This window comes from Rhinopithecus bieti, unplaced genomic scaffold (genome assembly GCF_001698545.2).
Source record: "Rhinopithecus bieti isolate Rb0 unplaced genomic scaffold, ASM169854v2 scaffold_82361, whole genome shotgun sequence".
Lineage (NCBI taxonomy): Eukaryota > Metazoa > Chordata > Mammalia > Primates > Cercopithecidae > Rhinopithecus > Rhinopithecus bieti.
The window spans coordinates 12,456-33,730 of record NW_016830492.1 but is presented as its reverse complement, the minus strand read 5'-3'; the positions used below and the strand labels follow the sequence as shown (position 1 = coordinate 33,730).

The 21,275-nt window shown below is 38.5% G+C and overlaps 1 protein-coding gene across 1 annotated transcript in view; it reads left to right on the top strand.

The window, feature by feature from the left end:
* The window catches only part of LOC108524454 (uncharacterized), a 72,342-nt gene extending 57,040 nt beyond the window's left edge, over window positions 1–15,302 (top strand). The window contains exons 7-8 of the mRNA XM_017865565.1: window positions 10,710–11,047; window positions 15,236–15,302. Coding sequence (XP_017721054.1) covers window positions 10,710–11,047; window positions 15,236–15,302 — 405 coding nt within the window. The remainder of the gene's footprint in view (window positions 1–10,709; window positions 11,048–15,235) is intronic.
* Window positions 15,303–21,275: the final 5,973 nt, after the last annotated feature.

Sequence of the window (21,275 nt, the reverse complement as noted above, 5' to 3'; positions counted from 1 at the left end):
GATGCCTCGCCCTGCTTCAGCTCTCGCTGGTCAGGCTGCAGCAGCTGACCAGCACCGATTGTCCGGCACTCCCTAGTGAGATGACCCCAGTACCTCAGTTGAAAATGCAGAAATCACCGGTCTTCTGTGTCGCTCGCGCTGGGAGTTGGAGACTGGAGCTGTTCCTATTCGGCCATCTTGCTCCGCCCCCACTAGTCACTTATTTTATAGAATGTCTCTCAAATTGGATTTGTATGATGTTTTTCTCGTGATTAGATGGAGGGAATAGGTTTTTGGAAAGAAGACTACTGTGGTGAAGTGCCCTTCTCAACACATCGCACCTGGGGGTACATGATATCCATGTGGGTGATGTTAACTTTGATCACCTGGTTAAGGGGTAATGTTTGCCACATTTCTCCCCAGTAAAATTCTTATTTTTCCCTTTCTGTATTCTATTCATTGGAAGCAAGTCACTAACTCTAACCCACTATCACGGGATGAGGTGGCTAAATTCCACCACCTGGAGTGGTTAGTATTTGGAATTTTTCTGTCTGGAAGATTTGACTCTCCTCCCTCATACACACACACACACACACACACACACACACACATACACACACACACACATATATATATCACATATGTATACACACACTTATATATCACTGTGGACTTGTGTATATTTATTGTATACTTTGGGTTATAATCCAATACTGTGTTACTTTATTGCTCCAATTTTTCCAGCTTTGGGAATTGGGGGTTCCTTTAGTTTGGGTCTAGTGTCCCTTTGAGAAGACCCCATTCTTTAAGTTTTTGATCATTCCCTTACCTTCTGTGTACATTCCTTGCAAGATGCTCCAGGTTCACTTGTATTTTTCCCACCCTAGCCCTGGAATCAGTCGTTTCTATAAGGAGCCCTGGTTTCTTTTAATAGAGAATGGTACTGAATTGTCTTTTTTTTTTTTTTTTTTTTTTTTTTTTTGAGGCGGAGTCTCGCTCTGTCGCCCAGGCTGGAGTGCAGTGGCCGGATGTCAGCTCACTGCAAACTCTGCCTCCTGGGTTCCCGCCATTCTCCTGCCTCAGCCTCTCGAGTAGCTGGGACTACAGGTGCCCGCCACCTCATCTGGCTAGTTTTTTGTATTTTTTAGTAGAGACAGGGTTTCACTGTGTTAGCCAGGATGGTTTCGATCTCCTGACCTCGTGATCCGCCCGTCTCGGCCTCCCAAAGTGCTGGGATTACAGGCATGAGCCACCGTGCCTGGCCTGAATTGTCTTTTATGACCTGGCCTCATCACATAGTGTGACTTCTGGTTGAGAGAGTCACAAAAGTTCACCCAGTTTCAAGAGGGAAGGGACACAGACTCCATCTCTTAATAGGGGAATGGGAAGATGACCTTTGATGAATAGACACAGATACGAGATACTGGTATGGGTATTTTGAAAACACAAGCTGTCACAGGTGGTCTGAGTATCTTAGTGAGAAGGTGAAATTTGAGCAAAGGCTTAGAGGAAGTGAGGAAGCCAGCCATGTGGCTATCTGTACGAGGAGTGTTTCAGACAGAGGTAACAGTTAAGCTAAGATCTTACAGTGAGACCATACCTGATGTTTTTAGGGAACAGCAAAGGGGCCACTGTAGCTAATGAAGAAGGCCTGATGTGAAGAGTCATAGATGATGAGGATGGAGAGGTAAAGAGGGCAGATTATATGGAGTCCAAAGGACACGGTGAAGTTTAACTAGTCATTGCAGGGTATGGAGAGAAAGATTTGTGATCTGATTTATATTTTAATTATATTGCATATTCTGAAATGGTCACTGTGATGGTTAATACTGAGCGTCAACTTGATTGAATTGAAGGACACAAAGCATTGCTCCTAGGTGTGTCTGTGTGGGTGTTGCCAAAGAAGATTTAACGTTTGAGTCAGTGGGCTGGGGGAGGCAGATCTCCCCTCAATCTGGGTGGGCACAATCTAATCAGCTGCCAGCGAGGCTAGAATAAAAGCAGGGAGAAAAATGTGAAAAAAGTGACTGGCCTAGCCCCCATCTACGTCTTTCTCCCGTGCTGGATGCTTCCTGCTGCCAAACATCAGACTCCAAGTTTTTCAGTTTTGGAACTCAACTGGCTCTCCTTGCTCCTCAGCCTGCAGATGGCCTATTGTGGGACCTGGTGAGTATTAATACTTAATAAACTCACATATATATATTTAATTAGTTCTGTCCCTCTAGAGAGACCTAACACAGTCACTGTTGCTACTCTGCTCAGAATTGACTTCAGGGGACAAGGGCAGAAGGAGGGAAACCAGTTAGGATGCCACTGCAGCAATCTACACAGAGGTGATGGCAGCTTAGGACAGGGTGATAGCATGGGAGGTGGTATGAAAGTAGTTGGATTCTGACCATCTTCTGAAGCTGGAGCTAATTTCCTGCTGGATTAGAGATGGGGTACTAAGAGAAAAGGGAAATCAAGGATGACTTCAAAGTTTGGCGTAGGAAATAAAAAAATGAAGTTGCCATTAATTGAGTTGAAGAAGAGTATGGACAGGGGAAAGATCAGGAGCTTATTTGTGGAAATGTTGCTTTCCAGGCATCTATTAGACATCCAAGTAGAGATGTCAGTCAAGCCACAGGTACACCTATCTCGAGTTCAGGAAAGGTGGCTCGAAATAGATGTGATTGCATAAAGATTTAAGGTCATAATGAGATCACCAAGGAAGGAAGTAAAGATAGAGACCAGAATCAAGGACTTATCCTTCAAGATAAAGAAAAGGGAACCTTCAAAAGAGACTGAGAGAAAGTAACCAAGAAAATACGTTGAGAATCAAGAGGGTGTGGTGTACGGGGAGCAAGTGAAGAAAGAGTCTTAGGGAGGAGTCATCCACGGTCTGATGATGTTGTTTGATTTACTAAGAGGAGGACTGGGAATACGAGCATTGGATTAGATAGTGTGGAGGTCATTGATATTCTTAACAAGAGCAATTTAAGAGGAATCATAGGGGCAAAAGGCTGAGTGTAGTGGTTTTAAGAGAGAATGTGAGGAGAGGAACTGGTGATAGAAATCTCTGAGGAATTCTGCTGCGAAAAGGAGTAAAACAATCATGTGGTGACTTGTGGGATGGGGGTGAAATGAGTTCAAGAGGTTTACATGCCCATGGGAATAAGCCAGCAAAAAGGAAAAGGCTGATGATTTAGGAGGGAGGTGGCAAATCGTCCTTGCATAGGTGAGGGGTCCTGGGATCTGGTGCTCAAGGGATGGTTGGTTAGGAGCCCATGGCAAGTCCTGTGATGCCAGTTGGAAGGCAGAGTGTGTGGGTGCAGATGCTGGTGAGTCGATGTGGTGGTGGGATTCGCTAAAATTCTCTTCTGATTGACTCAATTTTTCAGTGAAGTAGGAAACAAGGTCAGTAGCTGAGAATGAGAATGTGGGGTGTATTGGAGGTTTGAGGAATGAGAAAAGGCTGTCAAATAGGCACCTTATATTTAATATATAATATTTATATTATATATTAATATTTTATATATATTTGATATATAATATATTATATTATATATTAATATTTTGTATATATTTAATATATAATATTTATATTATATTCACTCTCCCACCTTATATATAGGGTGGGAGAGTGAATGCATGAGGGACATACAGTATGAACTCCTGGCAGCATCATGGGGCTACCTGAGGGTCAAAGTGAGGTTAGTCAGCATGGCTGTGCTTTTCTCTAACCACCTTCAAGGGCTGGTGCTGGGTAGGCAGAGAGGTAGATTTAACCAGGGTAGATGAAACAAGATGTAGGTAATGGAGATAAGGATGTAAGCAAGGGAGAGATTATAATGACTAAGCTGAGTAGGAAGGATACTGAGGACATATTAAGGGGGTGAAAGAATGGTCCAGTGAAGTTTGTAGGAACTTTGAATAGAATGTTTTGGTGGCCAAAAAGAAGAGTGTCATACATGAGGGCTAACTTTTACCCCGAGTGATCCTGCCTACTAGTAAAATTCAGCTTATTGAATATACCAATCAGATAACTAGTTCCTACTCCCTTGAGCTGAAAACTTCATAGGAAAAGGAGATAAGCTTGGAGTGGGAAGAAAGAAATACCCACCTCACCAACAATATTCACAAAATTTAGACAAGGTAATAAATGTTCTTTGTGCAGTAAATGCAAATCACTTAGAGTCTCTTCTATGCCTTAGTTACCTCTTCTAGAGAAGGGCAAAAAAAAAAAAAAAAAAAAAAAGGAGGGGGGGTTAACTCCTAGGTTGTTTTGAGGCTTAATAATGTTGGCAAACTGCTTAGCACCGTTTTGCAATTTAGCGAGCCACATGCTAATTTTTGACAATTCTGGATTGATGTTTTCATTTCAGATATGTGTGATCTTCATGGCTGAACCATGTTGTGTTACCAATGACTCTGAATATTATTTTTCAAATAAATTTTTTCCTTTAATTTTGAAAGTATTACATATTCACTGCATAAAATCTAGCTTTTAACTTTATGTTCTGTTCTGTTTAAGCTCTTCTAATAGTTTATAATTAGAAAACAAAACTTAACCCTAGAAAAATCAGCGATGGAATTTTGAGTGAATCAATTTGTGAATAAAGGGTACTTTTAATTTAGGTATTATTCATTTATCTTTTAGGTTAAAATTTTCATAGGCAGAATCTTTTTAATCATAGAATATGCTTAGTTTGTTTTGAGAAAGTAAAAGTGTCACTTTTCAATATTCCTCAAGTGTTTATTGGCATGTCCTATATGCTCAACACCCATTCATTCATTCATTCAGCAAATAATTATTGAGCAATAACTATGTTTGAAGCCATGGAACAGGTCCTGGGGGCTTATGCAATGTGAGCAAGTGGATATAAACTCCACTTTCATGCGGGCTGGTAGTCTAGTGGGGTAGGTGGACAATCAAAGAACCCCACTCTAACAGTACAGGTTTTTAATTGCAAAAGACAGAAACCAACTTTGGTTACCTCTGGGGGAAGTAGTTTCAGAATATTGCTGTGTACTCACAGATACTGTGGAAACCACAGAGCAATTGAACCTAGAAAATGGAGCATTACTAAGAGGGTGTGGGCCCCTGAGCCCAGACCTGGTCAGGGCATTCCTGTTGCCCTTGCTGGAATCCTGCCACTGAAATCACTGCCACCATAGGACATTAATGCAGCCACTGTGCTGTCTCCACCATGGCCATATGAACTTTAAGCTGCCCTTGCCCCTTTAAAGCACTTGCTCTATATTCATCAACCAGCGGCAGTGTCCAATTGTCTGGGCTTATGTCTTAAGCCCATAGCCTTACTGTTGTGTTGAGATTAGGGATCTGACTTTTTGCTTTTCTGTGCTGGGATGTAGAAAATGCTGGGCAACTAACTGTATTAGTACGTTCTCACGCTGCTGTGAAGAAATACCTGAGACTTGGTAATGTATAACAGAAAAAGGTTTAATTGACTCACAGTTCTGCATTGCTGGGGGGGCCTCAGGTAATTTATAATTATGACTGAAGGGGAAGCAAACATACCCTCTTCACATGGTGGCAGGAGACAGAAGTGCTGAGGCAAAGGGAGAACAGCCCATTACAAAACCATCAGATCTCGTGAGAATCCACTCACTGTCACAAGAACAGCAACGAGGGTAACTGCCCCCATGATGCAATTACTTCCCACCAGGTCTCTCCCACGACATGTGGGGATTATGGGAACTACAATTCAAGAAGAGATTTGGGTCAGGACACAGCCAAACCGTATCGGCAACCAGACAAGCAAACAAATACAATTAGCATCCACCACACACACACACACACACACACACACACACACGTACACACACAATTATAATGATTGTTAATTGCTTTGAAGGGGCACTGTGATGGGGGCACTGGCGTTGGGAGAGAAGTTCAGCTGACTCTCAACAAAAGTTCACAATACTCTGGGTGCTTCAGTCTTCTCTAGGGCTTGAACAGCTGGTGACTCTGTCTCTGGGGTGAGGCAGCTTCCTTCAGGGCATTGTTTCCCACACCTCAGTCATTCCCAGGCCTCCTTTCATGTGGCCATATCTGTGTGCCATCTGTAGGCACATTTACAACTACTCTCTCTTAAATACATCTACTTTATGTATCAGCCTATAAACGAAAAGCCAGTATCATTTGCCATAAATAGCAGGTAAAAGTAAGAATAATTTCAATGAAAGGAACTAAAGCTAGAAAGACTTAGCCAGATGCTTTGCCAAAGGTTCTGAGACTGGAGCGCACTTTCAGCAAGTGTTAGGGATTGAAAACATAGTGGTGGCACGCAGCGATATTATCCTTGACTTTACTTTCTAGTTTTCTAAACTAAAAAAGGATGGAAAAGGGACACATTTTTAAACTTTGTATTTTAGTGCTTTTAAAAATGCTCTCTGGGCACAATTTAGAATTAACTTTCATACCATCAGTAGTATCATGTTCCATGCTTTAGGAGACAACTATTAGAAAGAACGTGGTAAATATTAGAGAGTGTAGGCTTAAAAATGGGCAAGGTTTTGTTTGAATTTCAGCTCCCTCACTTATTAGCTCTGTGATTTTCAGCACATTATGCAACTTTGCTGAGCCTCAATCTACTCATCTGTAAAAAGGATGTGATAATACTAATTTTCCTGATGTGTTAAATAGATCCGTGTTGCCCAACTCCATTTTGCATACAGATCACCTGCTGGTCTTCTTAAAATGTAGATTCCAATTCCGTAGATCTGGAGTGAGGCCCGAGATTCTGCCTTTTTAGTAACATCCTGGGTGATGCTGATGCTGCCATTTTGTGGATCACACGTTAACTCGCAAGTTTATGATTCTCTGCTGTCGATATGGTAACCACCAGCCACATGTGGCAATTGAACCCTTTAAATGTGGCTATGGACCTAAGAATTTTTTTTTTTTTATTTTACTTCATTTCAATTTATTTAAAAAAACTGACACTTGGTCAGTTATTAAAAAGCAATTTTTAGTATACTTGGAACAACTTGTGAATCTATCCTTTCAGCTGTTAATTTTATGAAAATTAAATAACCAAACATGTCTTTCCAATGAAAATTTAATGTCTGAATAGAGATACGCTGTAAGTGTAAAATAAACACCTTGAGTTTGAAGACTCTGTTAAAAAAGAATGCAAAAATATCTTGTTAAATTTCCTATTGATTGCATGTTGAAATTGCAATGTTTTGGATATGATGGGTTAAAATATATTATTAATTTCATCTGTGTCTTTTTACTTTTTTAATGCAGTCACTAGAAAATAAAAAAATTACTCATGTGGCTCACATTATATTCCAATTGGACAGTTCAGGCACAGACCAGTAAGTGCAGAGCCTGGCTCTCCTCTCAGGACCTTCCTCTTGTCTAAATTTGGTGGGTGTCCTCTGGCTGGAAAGAGGAAGTGAGGTGGTGGAAAGAGACAAGGTTTCTTCCTTCCCTGCAGGAGGCTGTGGCAAAAAGCCAACATTCACAGCAAGTTCTTCGGTTTACAGACTATTTCTTCTGTGGTGGGTTATTTCCACTGCATTCCAAAGCAGGCTCTGCTTTTTGGAGAGGTAAAAAACAAACATGTCAGCAGTCCGAAGTGAACTGCTCGAAGCTGCTCAAAGCTCTCATAAGAAGATGCTCACTTTTCAAGAGTTAAGGGTCACAGCAAAAGGCCTTCTCAACCCCACCTCCTTGGTGACATTAAGGGGAGATAATTAAAACAGAATGGGCTCCTGCAAATGTGTTGCATTATCTCCTGGTTGACTCAGCAATTCCACAGGAGGGTGAAAGTTTAATGAAGAGCAGTAAGAAAGACATCTGCAAATTTGACAATAACCAAGAAGTTTGCAAAAAGAAGTATGTGGAAATGAAAGTTCATTTTCTCATGTCATAAATTACTTTATGGTATCCTTGCTTCACCACTCTTTTTTTTTTTTTACTAACTCATTTAAATATTTACATGTAGAATCAGACCTGGCAGCAAATTCAAAGAAATCTGTTAAGGACAGCAAAAGTTGCTTCTGTATCAGAGGCTTTGAGACTCCAGGTCTCAATTAACCTTTCTAAATAGGAACTGACAGCCTACTCTGGAAAATCAGAGTGGGTGAGGGGAGGGGAGACTAAAATGTTTTTGAAGAATGTTTGACTACAAAGTAAACAGTCTGAATAGAAAATATTAAATCAGATGCTGCCTCCACATTCCATAAAACTGTATATACAGTAAAATGTACTGTACAGTTAAAAGACACAGACAAAATAAATCATAAAACAATTTGAGTTTTGTGATGATCCAAACTTCATGGAATTAGTTGTGTTGGCATAAGACAGTTTTTTTTTTTCTGTTAGATCTTGACATGAAGTTTGTACAGATGGCATTGAAAGTGTAACTTTAGAGATATTTATCTTTAAGCTTTCTTTTCCTTTCTGTCATCAAATCGACCCATGAGTACAGATTTACTAGGTACATTATTTATTTCAGGTATATTATTTCATTTTGCTAACCAAAATGTTATCAGTATTATTTTGCACAAAATAGCACACTACTTTATTTATTTTCAGGATTTACTTTGCTTTAGATGAAAGCAAAAGGAAAGTTAACTTAGCAAATTTACGGCATAATCAAGATTGTAAGGGGAAAGGTTTAAATGCTAGAAAACATGTCAAAAGCACCCATTTATAAGAAATGTTTCATTGTCAGTTTCCAAAACTCTTAGTATCAAACACAGCTACTCTCTGTGTTTAAATGACATTTACATATCTAAAAGCAATATAATCCCTTATCTCCAAGAATCTGGTTAATGAGATAAGGCTTTCTCATTATCTTATGTTAGAGAGATTTTTACTATATTTTAAACAGCTGTAAATCAATAAATCTGAAAGAGTAGGGAATTCAGCTCTACTGCTTACCTTATGAGTTTGTAGATGATGAAGAAATATCATTATCTCTCCTGCTTCATTGTACCAGCTGTTTTCAGTCTGAACTGTCACCATTTCTCCCATATGGCAAAACCTCATCCATCTCTGTTCTTGCCCGTGGACTTTGTTAGATATTCTTTATCCCTGGGTCCCCATGCTTGTTGAAGTTAACCCTCCAACATACCCTGTTTGGCATCATTATTGCCCTTAGTGTGGTATTATAATTGTTCCTGTATCAGTCTCAGATATCGGGGATTCTTTTTCATTTTGGCTTCCCTTCTGCCTAGCATAGTCCCTGCATAGGGGAGACGTGCAATGGTTTCTGAAACAGAATCCAAAGCATCACTTTGAGTTATTAGAGTAACAAGGCTGCTTGTTACTACAACACTGCCTTGCCATTGTCACTCAGCTTGGGTCTTCCACACTTGCCCCTTGGGTCTATTGTCATTTGATGCGTTTCCTGTTTAGCCTACATCATCTCCCTCTCTCTGATGAAATGGCTTCTCCATTTACGTCCTTCTTTCCACTTATGGGGGTCTCACAGAAGAGTGACTTGGGCCACTGCTTATTATGTTTCATGCTTATTATGTTTCATTTTATAGCCCTTTTGGAAAGGAGGCGGACTTCTCATACAGTTGCTGAGGATGTTAGTCACACAGCATTTTCACTCTCACTTCTTTCTTTCTCACGGACAGCCTCATTGTGAACCAAGATCCTTTGCTCTCTTCCTCTCAGCCAGCCTGGTCAGTGATTGATGGCCCATGCCTCATACCTTCATATATGCAAACTTTTTTTAAAAAAGTGTTTCTTGTCCCACCTTGCAATTTAAATTGCAGTGGGCCATTCCTAAATCCATCAGCTGAATGGTATGTATCTAAAACCCCAGCTGTCTACAGTTCCAATGGTTTGGCTAGACATGAATGATGGTATTCACACACAGAACACAAGCTTCCAAATATATACACGAAAATTTTAAGTCTGTGTGATACGCTTAATGGTAATTTTCTTTGTCATTATATACTTGCCAACTTAATAGAGAGCATAGATTATTATTATAATCTGAAATAAAAACCAGATATTTATATTTGGGAATGTTTCATAACAAATATAACACAAAATCTCCCATATAAAGTGGTTTACAATTCAATGCTGAAAGCAGTGTTTCAAAAGAGAAAGTGTAAAAGCTAAGATGTTTTAAAGTAAAGCTATTAGCTATAATTCCTTTTGGGTCTATTTTAAAATGAATTCAATTAGTCTCATGGTAAGTCTCAAAAGAGCTTTATCTTATTTTATTTTTGAGACAGAGTCTCACTCTTTTGCCCAGACTGGAGTGCAGTGGCGTGGTCTCGACTCACTGCAACCTTTGCCTCTCGGATTCAAGCACCTCTCCTGCCTCAGCCTCCCGAGTAGCTGGGATTACAGGCACACACCACCATACCCAGCTAATTTTTGTATTTTTAGTAGAGGCGGGCTTTCTCCATGTTGATCAGGCTGATTTTGAACTCCTGACCTCAGGTGATCTGCCTGCTTCAGCCTCCCAAAGTGTTGGGATTACAGGTCTGAGCCAGTGCACCTGGCCTCAAAAGAGCTTTACATTTTTATACATACTAATAATGACTAAATTAGTATAGATCCAATTGTGAATTACCCATGTTATCTGCTTTCCAACTTATTTGGACTGTTTCCCTTTCCAGAAACCAGAGAGGGGAAGAAAAAAAGCACAAAAACAAAATAATTTGTTCATTTGTTATTTGCATTAAGTAATTTTGGAGAAGACTGAAATTATCTATAAAAGTGAATTTATTATTTGTGGGTTTTCCAGTTCCACAGGCAATTGAGAGCCACTGCGAAGTCTTTTCCTGACAGACCAAACCAAATTTACGACTTCCAGAAATCTCCAGATCCAAGGGTCAAGGGTTGTGTGGCTTTCAATGGACAAGATCTGCCCAGGTTCTTCAGTTTTGAGAAAAGGAAAACCAGTAACACAAAATTCAATACTTTTCACATGGTCTCTTTAAATAAATTTGCTACAAACACTGTGGCAAAACTAAAGCTTATTAAGCTAAAAAGTTTCTTGAAATTGTCAGAAAGTGCTAAAAATCTGCTTTTAGAAAGCCATGAGTTACATATATATTTTGTGGAGTGGAGAGTTGTTGGAAGGTTTGTTTACTCTAAAGAGAATTTATACTAATTTTCATTATTTAAAAATAAAGGTAAAAAATAAAAGTTCTAAATATCTAATATAAAGACAACATTCTACCATCTAGATTCAGCCCTAACTTTATTTTTAACTAGGATCTTGGGCAAGTCATAATTTCTCAGAAATCTTAACTCACTCATCTATACCAGGAAAGGCATAATTAGTCTTAACTCATTCATCTATACCAGGAAAAGTATGACTGTCTGGTCCAAAGTGCTGGTTCCTTATGGCTCTAAAATTTTACAAGAGGTTACAGTTTCCATATAAATGCCTATGGGGTCAGGCAGGTAAAATATGAGTGAAGATGACCAGAGTGACGAGAATTTCTCTTTAAAGTAAATCCTTATAAATGTTTCCTTATTTCACACTTGATAGCAAAAAAATATTTCACTTTCCTCTTAGTTCTACCATTACCGAAACAATAATGGCCACCAATACTGATAAATTACAGTGGCACAGAGACCAGAGGGAGTGCTGGGGACAGTGGCAAACTGGAGGGTAGGAAAAGCACTAGGTTATTGTTACCATATGGGAATGAAGGCCTAATGCTGCCAGATGCCAAAACATGTGGATGTTTTTGGTGAAATCCAATTTTCAATGTAGGCAAACAATGAAAAACATAAAATAAAACAAACAAACAAACAAAAACCTTGTGAGTCATTACCATTTCTGGCCAAGCCAAGCACATCTATGGATTAGATAGAGCTCACATGCTACCAGTTTACAATACCTGATTCACTTCACCCCCCTCATTGTACTAGGGCCAGCACATATTAAATAACTTGCTAGCAATACTTCATCAAAGTTTTTTTTTTTTTTTTTTTTTTTTTTTTTTTTTTTTTTTTTTTTGAGACAGTTTCTCACTCTGTTGCCCTGGCTGGAGTGCAGTGGCTTGATCTTGGTTCCCTGCAACCTCTGCCTCGCAGGTTCAAGCGATTCTCCTGCCTCAGCCTCTCAAGTGGCTGGGATTACAGGTGGGTGCCATCATGCCTGGCTAATTTTTGTATTTTCAGTAGAGACGGGGTTTCACCATGTTGTCCAGGCTGGTCTTGAACTCCTGACTTCAGGTGATCTGCCTGCCTGTGACCAAAGCCATCTAGCCTATATTTATAGATACAGCTTCAAAATCAGGCAATATGCTTTAAGTTTATTTCTAATATATTGTACTTTTTGGCACAGTTGAAAGTAAACAGCATGTATCACTTGGCAGGAAAATGTCAGATTTTATGATGAATATTTAAAGTATTTATATTTAAGAGTATACACCTTTAAAATTAGATGTTTATATAAAATCACCTTGTGCCTGGGAAAAATTGCTAGTTGATTTTTTGTTGTTGTCTGTAAGAACAATTTCTAAGTCAAATTGGTCAAAAAATATTGGCTCCAGCCATCCAGTTAACCCCTAAAAGATCCCATAGCATACCCAAGTGGTCTGTACCATATCCAATTATAGTTACAGTGCACAAACTGACTTATTAAGCCCCTATTCTGGGTCACTTGCTTTTGTATTTTACCTCAGTAAGTCATTATAACTCTACCCCTCTCTTGTAATAAAGAAGTTAAAGTTGCCTGTGACCACACAGCTAGTTAGTATCATCTAGGATTTGTTCAACCACCGAACTCATGACCATTTCGCTGTATCTGAAATGGTATACCAGAAATGACTTGGTCCAGTCACTCTTAAGTTTTAAAATCCTGGCCACGTGCAGTTTCTCACGCCTGTAATCCCAGCACTTTGTGAGGCCAAGGCGGACGGATCACCTGAGGTCAGGAGTTCGAGACCATCCTGGCCAACATGGTGAAACCCCGTCTCTACTAAAACTACAAAAATTAGCCGGGTGTGGTGGCAGGCACCTATAATCCCAGCTACTTGGGAGGCTGAGGGAGGAGAATCGCTTGAACCCGAGAGGCGGAGGTTGCAGTAAGCCGAGATCGTGCCATTGTACTCCGCCTGAGGGACAAGAGCAAGACTTCGTCTCAAAAAAAAAAAAAAAAAAAAAAAAAAAAAAAAAAAAAAAAAAAAAAAACAACTTTAAAATCCTATCAAACCAGTTCTTTGCAGAGATTTTCAGATATATAAAGGCAGCTTGCAAGTCCCTCAGCCCCCAAACTCCATTCCCATCTTCTCTTCCTTGCTCAACATCTCCAGTTTCTACAACTGTCCTTCAAGAACATAGAACATCCTCGTGGGGTGCCCATATGTCCCAGTTTACCAGGGATAGACTTGGTATGCAAGCCTGCCATCCCACTGTAATTAAGAGCTACCTGGGCCGGGCGTAGTGGCTCACACCTGTAATCCTAGCACTTTGGGAGGCTGAGGTGGGCAGATTGTGTGAGTTCAGGAATTAAAGACCAGCCTGGACAACATGGTGGAACATTTTTAAAAATGAGATAAAGACGTTTTCAACCTGGTATAAGTAAACTTCCACCAAGAATTCAGGTTTTTAATAACAGTAAACAAAACAAAACAACAACAAAAAAATTAAGCTTGGCTGGGCGTAGCAGCTCACTTGTAATCCCAGACTTCAGGAGGCTGAGATGAGAGGATTGTTTGAGGCCAGGAGTTTGAGAACAGTCTAGGCAACATAGTGAGGCTCCCTCTCTACAAAAAGTAAAAAAAAAAAAAAGTTGGCTGGGTGTGGTGGCATGCCTCTACAGTCCTAGCTACTCAGGAGGCTGAGGCAGGAGGAACACCTGAGCTCAGAAGTTCGAGGCTGCAGTGAGCTAGGACTGTAACCTGTCTAAAAAGAACAAAAACCTAAGTTTAATATACTCACCTATATACTTTCTCTTTTATGCTCATTAACTTCTTGCATTTCATTATTGTGGTTCTCAATGCTTCCCTCTGTTTTACTCAGTAGTTCCCAAAGTGTGGCTGCATATTAGAATCATTTGGGAATTTTTTAAGTGTCAGTGCTCACTCAGGCCACACCCTAGACTACAATGCTTGAGCTGGGAGCCTGGCACCAGTATGTTTTAAAGTTCTCCCAAGTGACGCCAATGTACAGCAAAGTTTGGGAAGTACTGATCTATCCTATGGTTTATTATGGGAATAAAGATATGACTGGGAACAAAAAGAGCAATTAAACTTGGTAATGGTTTCAAACCATCAGAGCAGCTCTAGTGTTCAGCTAAATAATAAATAATAAAAAACTGTATGACTGGATCACTAGCACCCTCATTTACCACCCAGAGGAAAGCAAGCTGCTTCTTCTTTTTACAAGGGAAAATTGACTAAAAACAGAAAAAATTGAAATGGATGCAAACACTATTATTCTAATGAGATGAATCTCCAGGGTAACCTGTATAATGCCTGGGTATTTATGACCCAGCCGGGACTTAAGGGTCTTTTTCAACTCTGAAATTTTTTATTTAAGCCAAATTTCTTAGAGGAGGCAGGAACAGTTCTTCACAGGTTTCAGTTGCTCAGTCAATAGGCTTACCTTGTACTGTGCTTTATAATTGTTAAAAGTGCTTTCACATTTTCAAGTTCATCTCAACTTCTAAAGCAGGGCAGAAATTGCAATACTCATACTCCTGTTGAGGAAACTGAGGACTCAAGATATTAAAAGTTGGTTTAAGAGTTGGAACCATTTAGAACCCAGTTCTGGTGAACTGCTAGGAAAAAATACTGCCTCAGAGATTCACTCTTTGAGCCTTAACGCCCTCTCCCAGAGAAGTGATTTTCCTCGGAAAATAAACAGCACTTTCTTTTACACGTCTGTTGTGTTGAGGAAGGAGAGGCAGGGTGGTGCAAGCACTGTGAAGAGAGAGAAGTACAAAAGAGGCCTCGAGGAATTTACAGGGCCAGGGAGAACACATGAGCACATAATGTACTCATAGCAATGGAAAAAGAGAGGCAAGTGACAACTATGTGAGGTTAGAGTTGTTAAGGAGCAAATGAAGAGCCATTCATAGCTTCTTGGAGGTATTTGTTTGAGTTGGTCACCTTGCTCCTGCTGTGACTGACCTGAATGGCTTTGCTTTCTTTAGGTTATGTTACCTTGGTACCTAAACCTGAGCCACCTTCAACTTCATACCTGTTCTCAGCTTTAGTGTATCTGTCTTGTTGGTGACCAAAATGTATACTCATGTCCTGGTTTTCCTCACTGATGCTCAAACTAGCCTTTGTCTCTTCTTCTTTTCAGGAACATTGCTTATTGCATTTATTCCAAACCTTCATATGTCCCTCAAGGCCAGGATTCTGGACTCTAGAATGCACCTTTTCCATTTTGTCAACCAAACCTATAGTTTTCCCACATTTAAGGAGGCATCTGCCTTCTCTTGTCATTTCGTTTCTGACTTTAGGTCCCAAAGAGCAGGATTTTACATCTGTCTATATTAAACTATAGTTTTAGTCATCTCATCACTTATCAGTTTGACTCCTGATTTTGTCATCTAGTTTATTCTCAACCCTTCCCAGCTTAATGCTGCCCAAGAGTGACGAGCTTTCCTTCTACTTCCTTATTGAAACAACTGTTTCACAGAAAATCTGAAAGACATGAACAAGACAGATCTGCAAACAATGCTTTAAAACTACCGCCAGACTTATAGTTAATCCAATCATTCTGCCAATTAAGGGGTCACCTAATTAAATGTTCTTTCATTCTACACATAAGTAGCTAACAAATCCAAAAGTAGATGATGCCTTGAAATGCCATCAACTAGGTTTCCTGTTTTGCTACAAATATTTCCTCTATGCTTTCAAGTGCACATTCTTTTCTGTTCCCTTTAATTTTGCTGTTACTATCCTAGTCTATTCCCTCTGTACCCCAGGCCTGTACAACTCAATGTTTTAACTGTTCTGTTTATATCCCTACCCTCAGTCTCATCAATCACCAATCCATCCGACACACCCAAAACCTTCCCAAATCACCACTTTGCCCACCTCCGCTCCAGGAAAATGTTTTAAGATACCTTTTCTTAACAAAGATATCTTTAAGATTATAAACATCAGCACCTAATTTTTACAGACCAAGGGGAACCATTTATAAAGCAAATAATATTAATATAAAATGGTATCAAGACAGTAGTTTAAAATGGCTACAATTTTCTTATTTTAAAACGGATCATTTAAAATCCCATGTGCAACAGGGCTCAATATTACAGCATTAAGAATTTTCATTGGCCAGGTGTGGTGGCTCATGCCTGTAATCCCAGCATTTTGGGAGGCCGAGGTGGGCGGAGAGGTCAGGAGATAGAGACCATCCTGGCCAACATGGTGAAACCCTGTCTTTACTAATATACAAAAAATTAGCCGGGCATGGTAGTGCACACTTGTAGTCCCAGCTACTTGGGAAACTGAGGTAGGGGAATTGCTTGAACACAGGAGGAGGAGATTGCAGTGAGCTATTATGCCACTGCACTCTAGCTTGGCGGCGGAGTGAGACTCCATCTCAAAAAAAAAAAAAAAAAAAAAAAGGAAAATATTGTTTAAGGACAAAATAATTCTTCACAAAATAAAAAGTTAATTGAAAGTAAAACACCCTATTTAGTCTCACAAGTTTCAAAACCAAAAAATGCAGACATGCAGAGTGTCTCACTAATGTTACATTTATTTTCATTCCAAACTAGGAAACAAAGCAACAGGTTAAATTATTGGAATATCTCTAAGACTTTGAATAAACATACCCATCTTAAAAGCACTAAATAATGAAATTCTCTATTCAAAATGTGCTATTAAAAGCACCATTCTACCGAATTTATCTTTGACTCTTTGGCTAGAGGAGGTCTGATCATGAGGAAAGCTTGGATTATACATCTTAATAGATGATTTTGCCTCAGTCTTTTGAGCTATTCTCCAGGAAGGCTGTGAAGATTCTTAAGATCTTCTCGGAAGCATTTGATACCAGAAAAGTGCAATAATGGAAACGCTTAAGAGTTAAGCAGAAAATTTTAACTGTTCAAAAATTTGGGCCCTGATTCAGGTTAACAAGATGCTAGTCCTGCAGTAAAGACCAGTGGCTACTGGTTTGGCCTCTTGAAATGGTCTGCCTCAAGTGTGAATCCCAGCTCTACTACCTAGCCATGTGACCTACAGCAAGTTACCTGAACTCTTTAAGCCTATTTCCCTGCTGCAAAATGGCAGACTGTTTACCAGGTTGCTTACATAATCCATGTAAAGTGCTTAGTACATACCAAGTACTCCATAAATACTAATTTACGTTGTGACAGGTCCCTAATAGCTAACAAAAGTATCAGTGCTTATAACTAATGATCTGAAAATGTATTTGGAAAAAATGAATCCTTAATCCTAGGGATTCCCTGCACTGAACCCAAACCCAGACTATGTGTTACTGATTTGGGAACTTGTTTTCCTAGGATGTAGTGTGGTTAAGGAAGTTGTGCCAGAGACTGATTCTGCATAAGCACACACACACATTTTCTTAACTTTGATTCCCTACTTTGGAACAATTATTATGCTATTCGACAATGATACCTTAAACTAACAGAATACAGATTTAACATGCTATTGAAATACTTTAGTAGGAAAAATGTTATCAACAGTTCTTAGATGTAAAGCATAAAAGCAAACTCAACGGCGAGTTTAAGGGGTAAAGCTATCAATTGGTTGAAAAAGAAACTATTTGCATAAAGCGAATTTCCTTTTTTTCTTTGAGACAGGGTCTCACTCTTGCCCAGGCTAGAGTGCAGTGGTGTGATCACAGCTCACTGCAGCCTCAAACTCTTGGGTTCAAGAGATCCTCTCACCTCAGCCACTCTGGTAGCTACGACTACCTGCAGGTACCACCACTAGATAATTTTTTATTTTTATTTTTGTTGGGAGGGGGATCTGGCTTTGTTGCTCAGGATGGTCTCAAATGATTGTCCAGCCTTGGCCTCCCCAAGTGCTAGGATTACAGGCATGAGCCACAGTGCCTGGTCTGGTTATTTCCTTTGTGACACATACTGATGAGAAAAGTACAGAAACACAACTACCAGTTTTCTGACCACATGAAACAGTCTTTATGGTATAAAAACACTTATTCTAAAAGAAAGATTATTTTTCAAATTTTTAGTGAGGTGGTGTAATTACGCTATTAAGAGTATCTTTTATTTTGGTCTACAAATGAATGTTAACAGACTAATTAAAAAAGATAAAAGTTGATGGGGGTTTGAGTATAAGAGTCTTAGAGTACCACAGGTTAAAGAAAGAAGGCAGCTGCAATAAGACACAATTTTGAAGGCATGGGGAAGGAACAATGTCAACATGCAAAGGCTTAAACTCCCCTTTCTTTCTCAGCTAATTTTTACAAAGAGAACTTAATTCAAAATTCAAGTCTAATACATTATATAAACCCAATTTGACAAAATGGAAAATATCTTTCATGTCACAAATATGGTACTTAAGTATACTCGATAATTTACTAATGATTTATACTAACTGAAAAAGATGGTATTCATCATCATTTAAAGTTTACTCAGTATTTCAACAACGTTGCTAGTTTATATTAATAATTTATTATAAAAAACAACTAATAGTAATTTCATTAATTTCTCCCATAGAGTTCAGATAACTGGTATTGACAAGTATGGAAAATGAGATAAAAACAAGCTCTTAACAGCTAATGTGAAAAACTAATCTGTACTAAAACCAGCAGATTACATTCCCACAGACTGCAGAAATGATCTATTGTGCTATAAGGGTTGAGGACAGTGGGCAGGAGAGTAGGGACAATGTACCCACTCTCATTTTAGAGGCAAGATCATGCATATTATTAGAAGAGTGATTCACTGTAACACAACCATAACATTTCAAGTACATTATAGCATTTTCAATTAGATTTCTAAAATTTAAAGTAGAAAAAATTCCAAAATATTTTCCAATATCAATATCCAAAAAGTTCAGTCCCCATTCAGAAACAGATAAACAGTATATTTATTAAATGAGTTAAGACAAATAAACTTTACAAATAGACAAATAATAAAAGGCTCAGTGGCTAAAATAGATGGTAAGCATCATTGAAAGAAATCAACACCATCACGGTATCTCAGTTGGCTTACACGTGTAAAAAGAAATTTTCAAAGAGCAATTTCACAGAAATGAAGCCAGTTTTTTTTCTTATAAACAAATCACCAATTCTTGGTTCAAAACTGACATCTGTTATGAAAATTACCATATCACATATTTGTAAGATGACAAGGAGTAACTCATCTTCAAAGTGCAAGTAAGTCTATTTACAACCACAAAAAAGGCAATGATGAGGAGAAAAGGATTTTAAAAAATATACAAAGATTAAAACATTTGGGATGCAAAATTAAACAATTTTTTGGTTAGAGGATAAAAGAGAAAAGTGATTGAATTACAGATTTCAACTATACATACTTTATAATGGGATCCAAGATCTTTAACAGCTTGCTTGCATTTTTTTCTACTTACATAATGCTCTGGAAATTTCTGGTAGAAATTACAGTGTCTCAAAGAGAGAAATACACACTAAGCATGTCTTGCTACTACTTCATGGATGTCATAAGACCCGTTTATGGATTAGAGTTGGTGTAGAAAGCCATTGCCTTGAGTTGAAAAATGAATACTGTAAAAGCTCAATACAAATCCTCCAAAGCACATGCACTTCTAAATCTTTTGGTAATTACATTCATATTTAAGCATAACCAAAATAAAAAAGAAAACTGAAAACATTTCCCTTTTCTCTATTCCCTATGCCTTGTAGGCTCTCCAGTTGATAGGGTCAATTTTTAGAGTTGAAAGGGTTCTTTGAGATAGTCCACCACCCTTATTTAGGGTAAATGATTTTCCCAAGATCATGCAGCACATTAATGGCAAAACCAAGACTAGAAACCAGATCTTGACTCCTAGTCTAATATGCTTTCCAGCATATCATGCTACCTTTTTTTTTACAGTATGAGTCATTATAAATACCTGATGAATAAATGTACAATTACAAATGCTGACAGAGCCAATGTGTTTCTGAGACTTGCAGAGGATTACTGCAAAGGTTTGATGGTGAGAAAAGATTTCCCCACCCACCAAAATATCAAGCACCATCAACTAAATGTTTCTTTGCTGGGTCAGCACTCTCAGTTATAGTAGCAGTCCTCGTAAACTTTATGTCAGCTTGAGGATTGTGTATCTGGTGAAATCTGGGCCCTAACACATGCCAGTTTCTAAAGGGTAAAGACAGAGGCAAAAAAGGGAAGAAGGTAGACAAAGGAAAGAAAAAGAGAGCTAAAGAATCCAATGGGCTTAGAGGTGGGCATTCTAGCATATGGTCAATTATTGCATCTACATTTTCATGTAATCTCATTTTATCTAATCTGTTATTTGGCCACTTAAGAATTAAAATAAATGTATCAAAGACAATGGTGGTCATTATTATGTTTTTTTACCTGTGAGACTATTTTAGACAAACCAAATTCAATGAAGAGTATGTCAAATGGCAAAATTGTGTTAATTTTCTTAATCTGATTCTATTAGATTACCAGCAAGGAATTAAAGCGGTACTTCATGGGGCTGTTACCATCTTGAAATTTATTCCAATTGTGGTCAAAGAGAACAGAATGATGCACTGTATATGTAGAATTGAGAAAAGATGCTGAAATGTCTTTTAAAAAAACATTGCCATGAATTTATTTAATAAAAGGGCATATTTATTTATGTTTACAAACAAGTTTCAAAACAAAAGGAAAACATGTATGCTTCTACTTATTAACCTTTTCAAAATGCCAACAGCCCTCATGCTGTGTGAAGGTCTCTAAAGATTAGAAAAATCAATACAGTTCACTCACAGTTCACCAAGACATCACTGAACTAACATGTTTAGACAAAACAAAAGGACTAAGGTTCTCTTGTAGTTTGATAGTTTGATTTAATTTGATTTGCCTGAAATAACAAAAGCATTTCAAGCATCTTTCATTATGTAGTTGATGTCCTGCATTAAACAATCTACTAAATTCTGAACAAAAGGTTATTAGCAAGTTTTCAAAAATTTTAAAAATTAAACAGTTGCTTCAAAACCATTAAGTAGTAAATGTATTTAAGAAACTCATTAGGACAGATGTCATAACTTCATTTAGAACACCACTGCTCATGTTTTTTTGTTTTGTCTTTTCATTTTTTTTAAACAAAGCATTAGTGTTATCTATTTGGCTATTAGTATTAGCAATTTATCTACAATATTTAACAAGGTAAATTGTAGGCAAAAATTTAGTACAGTTTCAATAGAAACA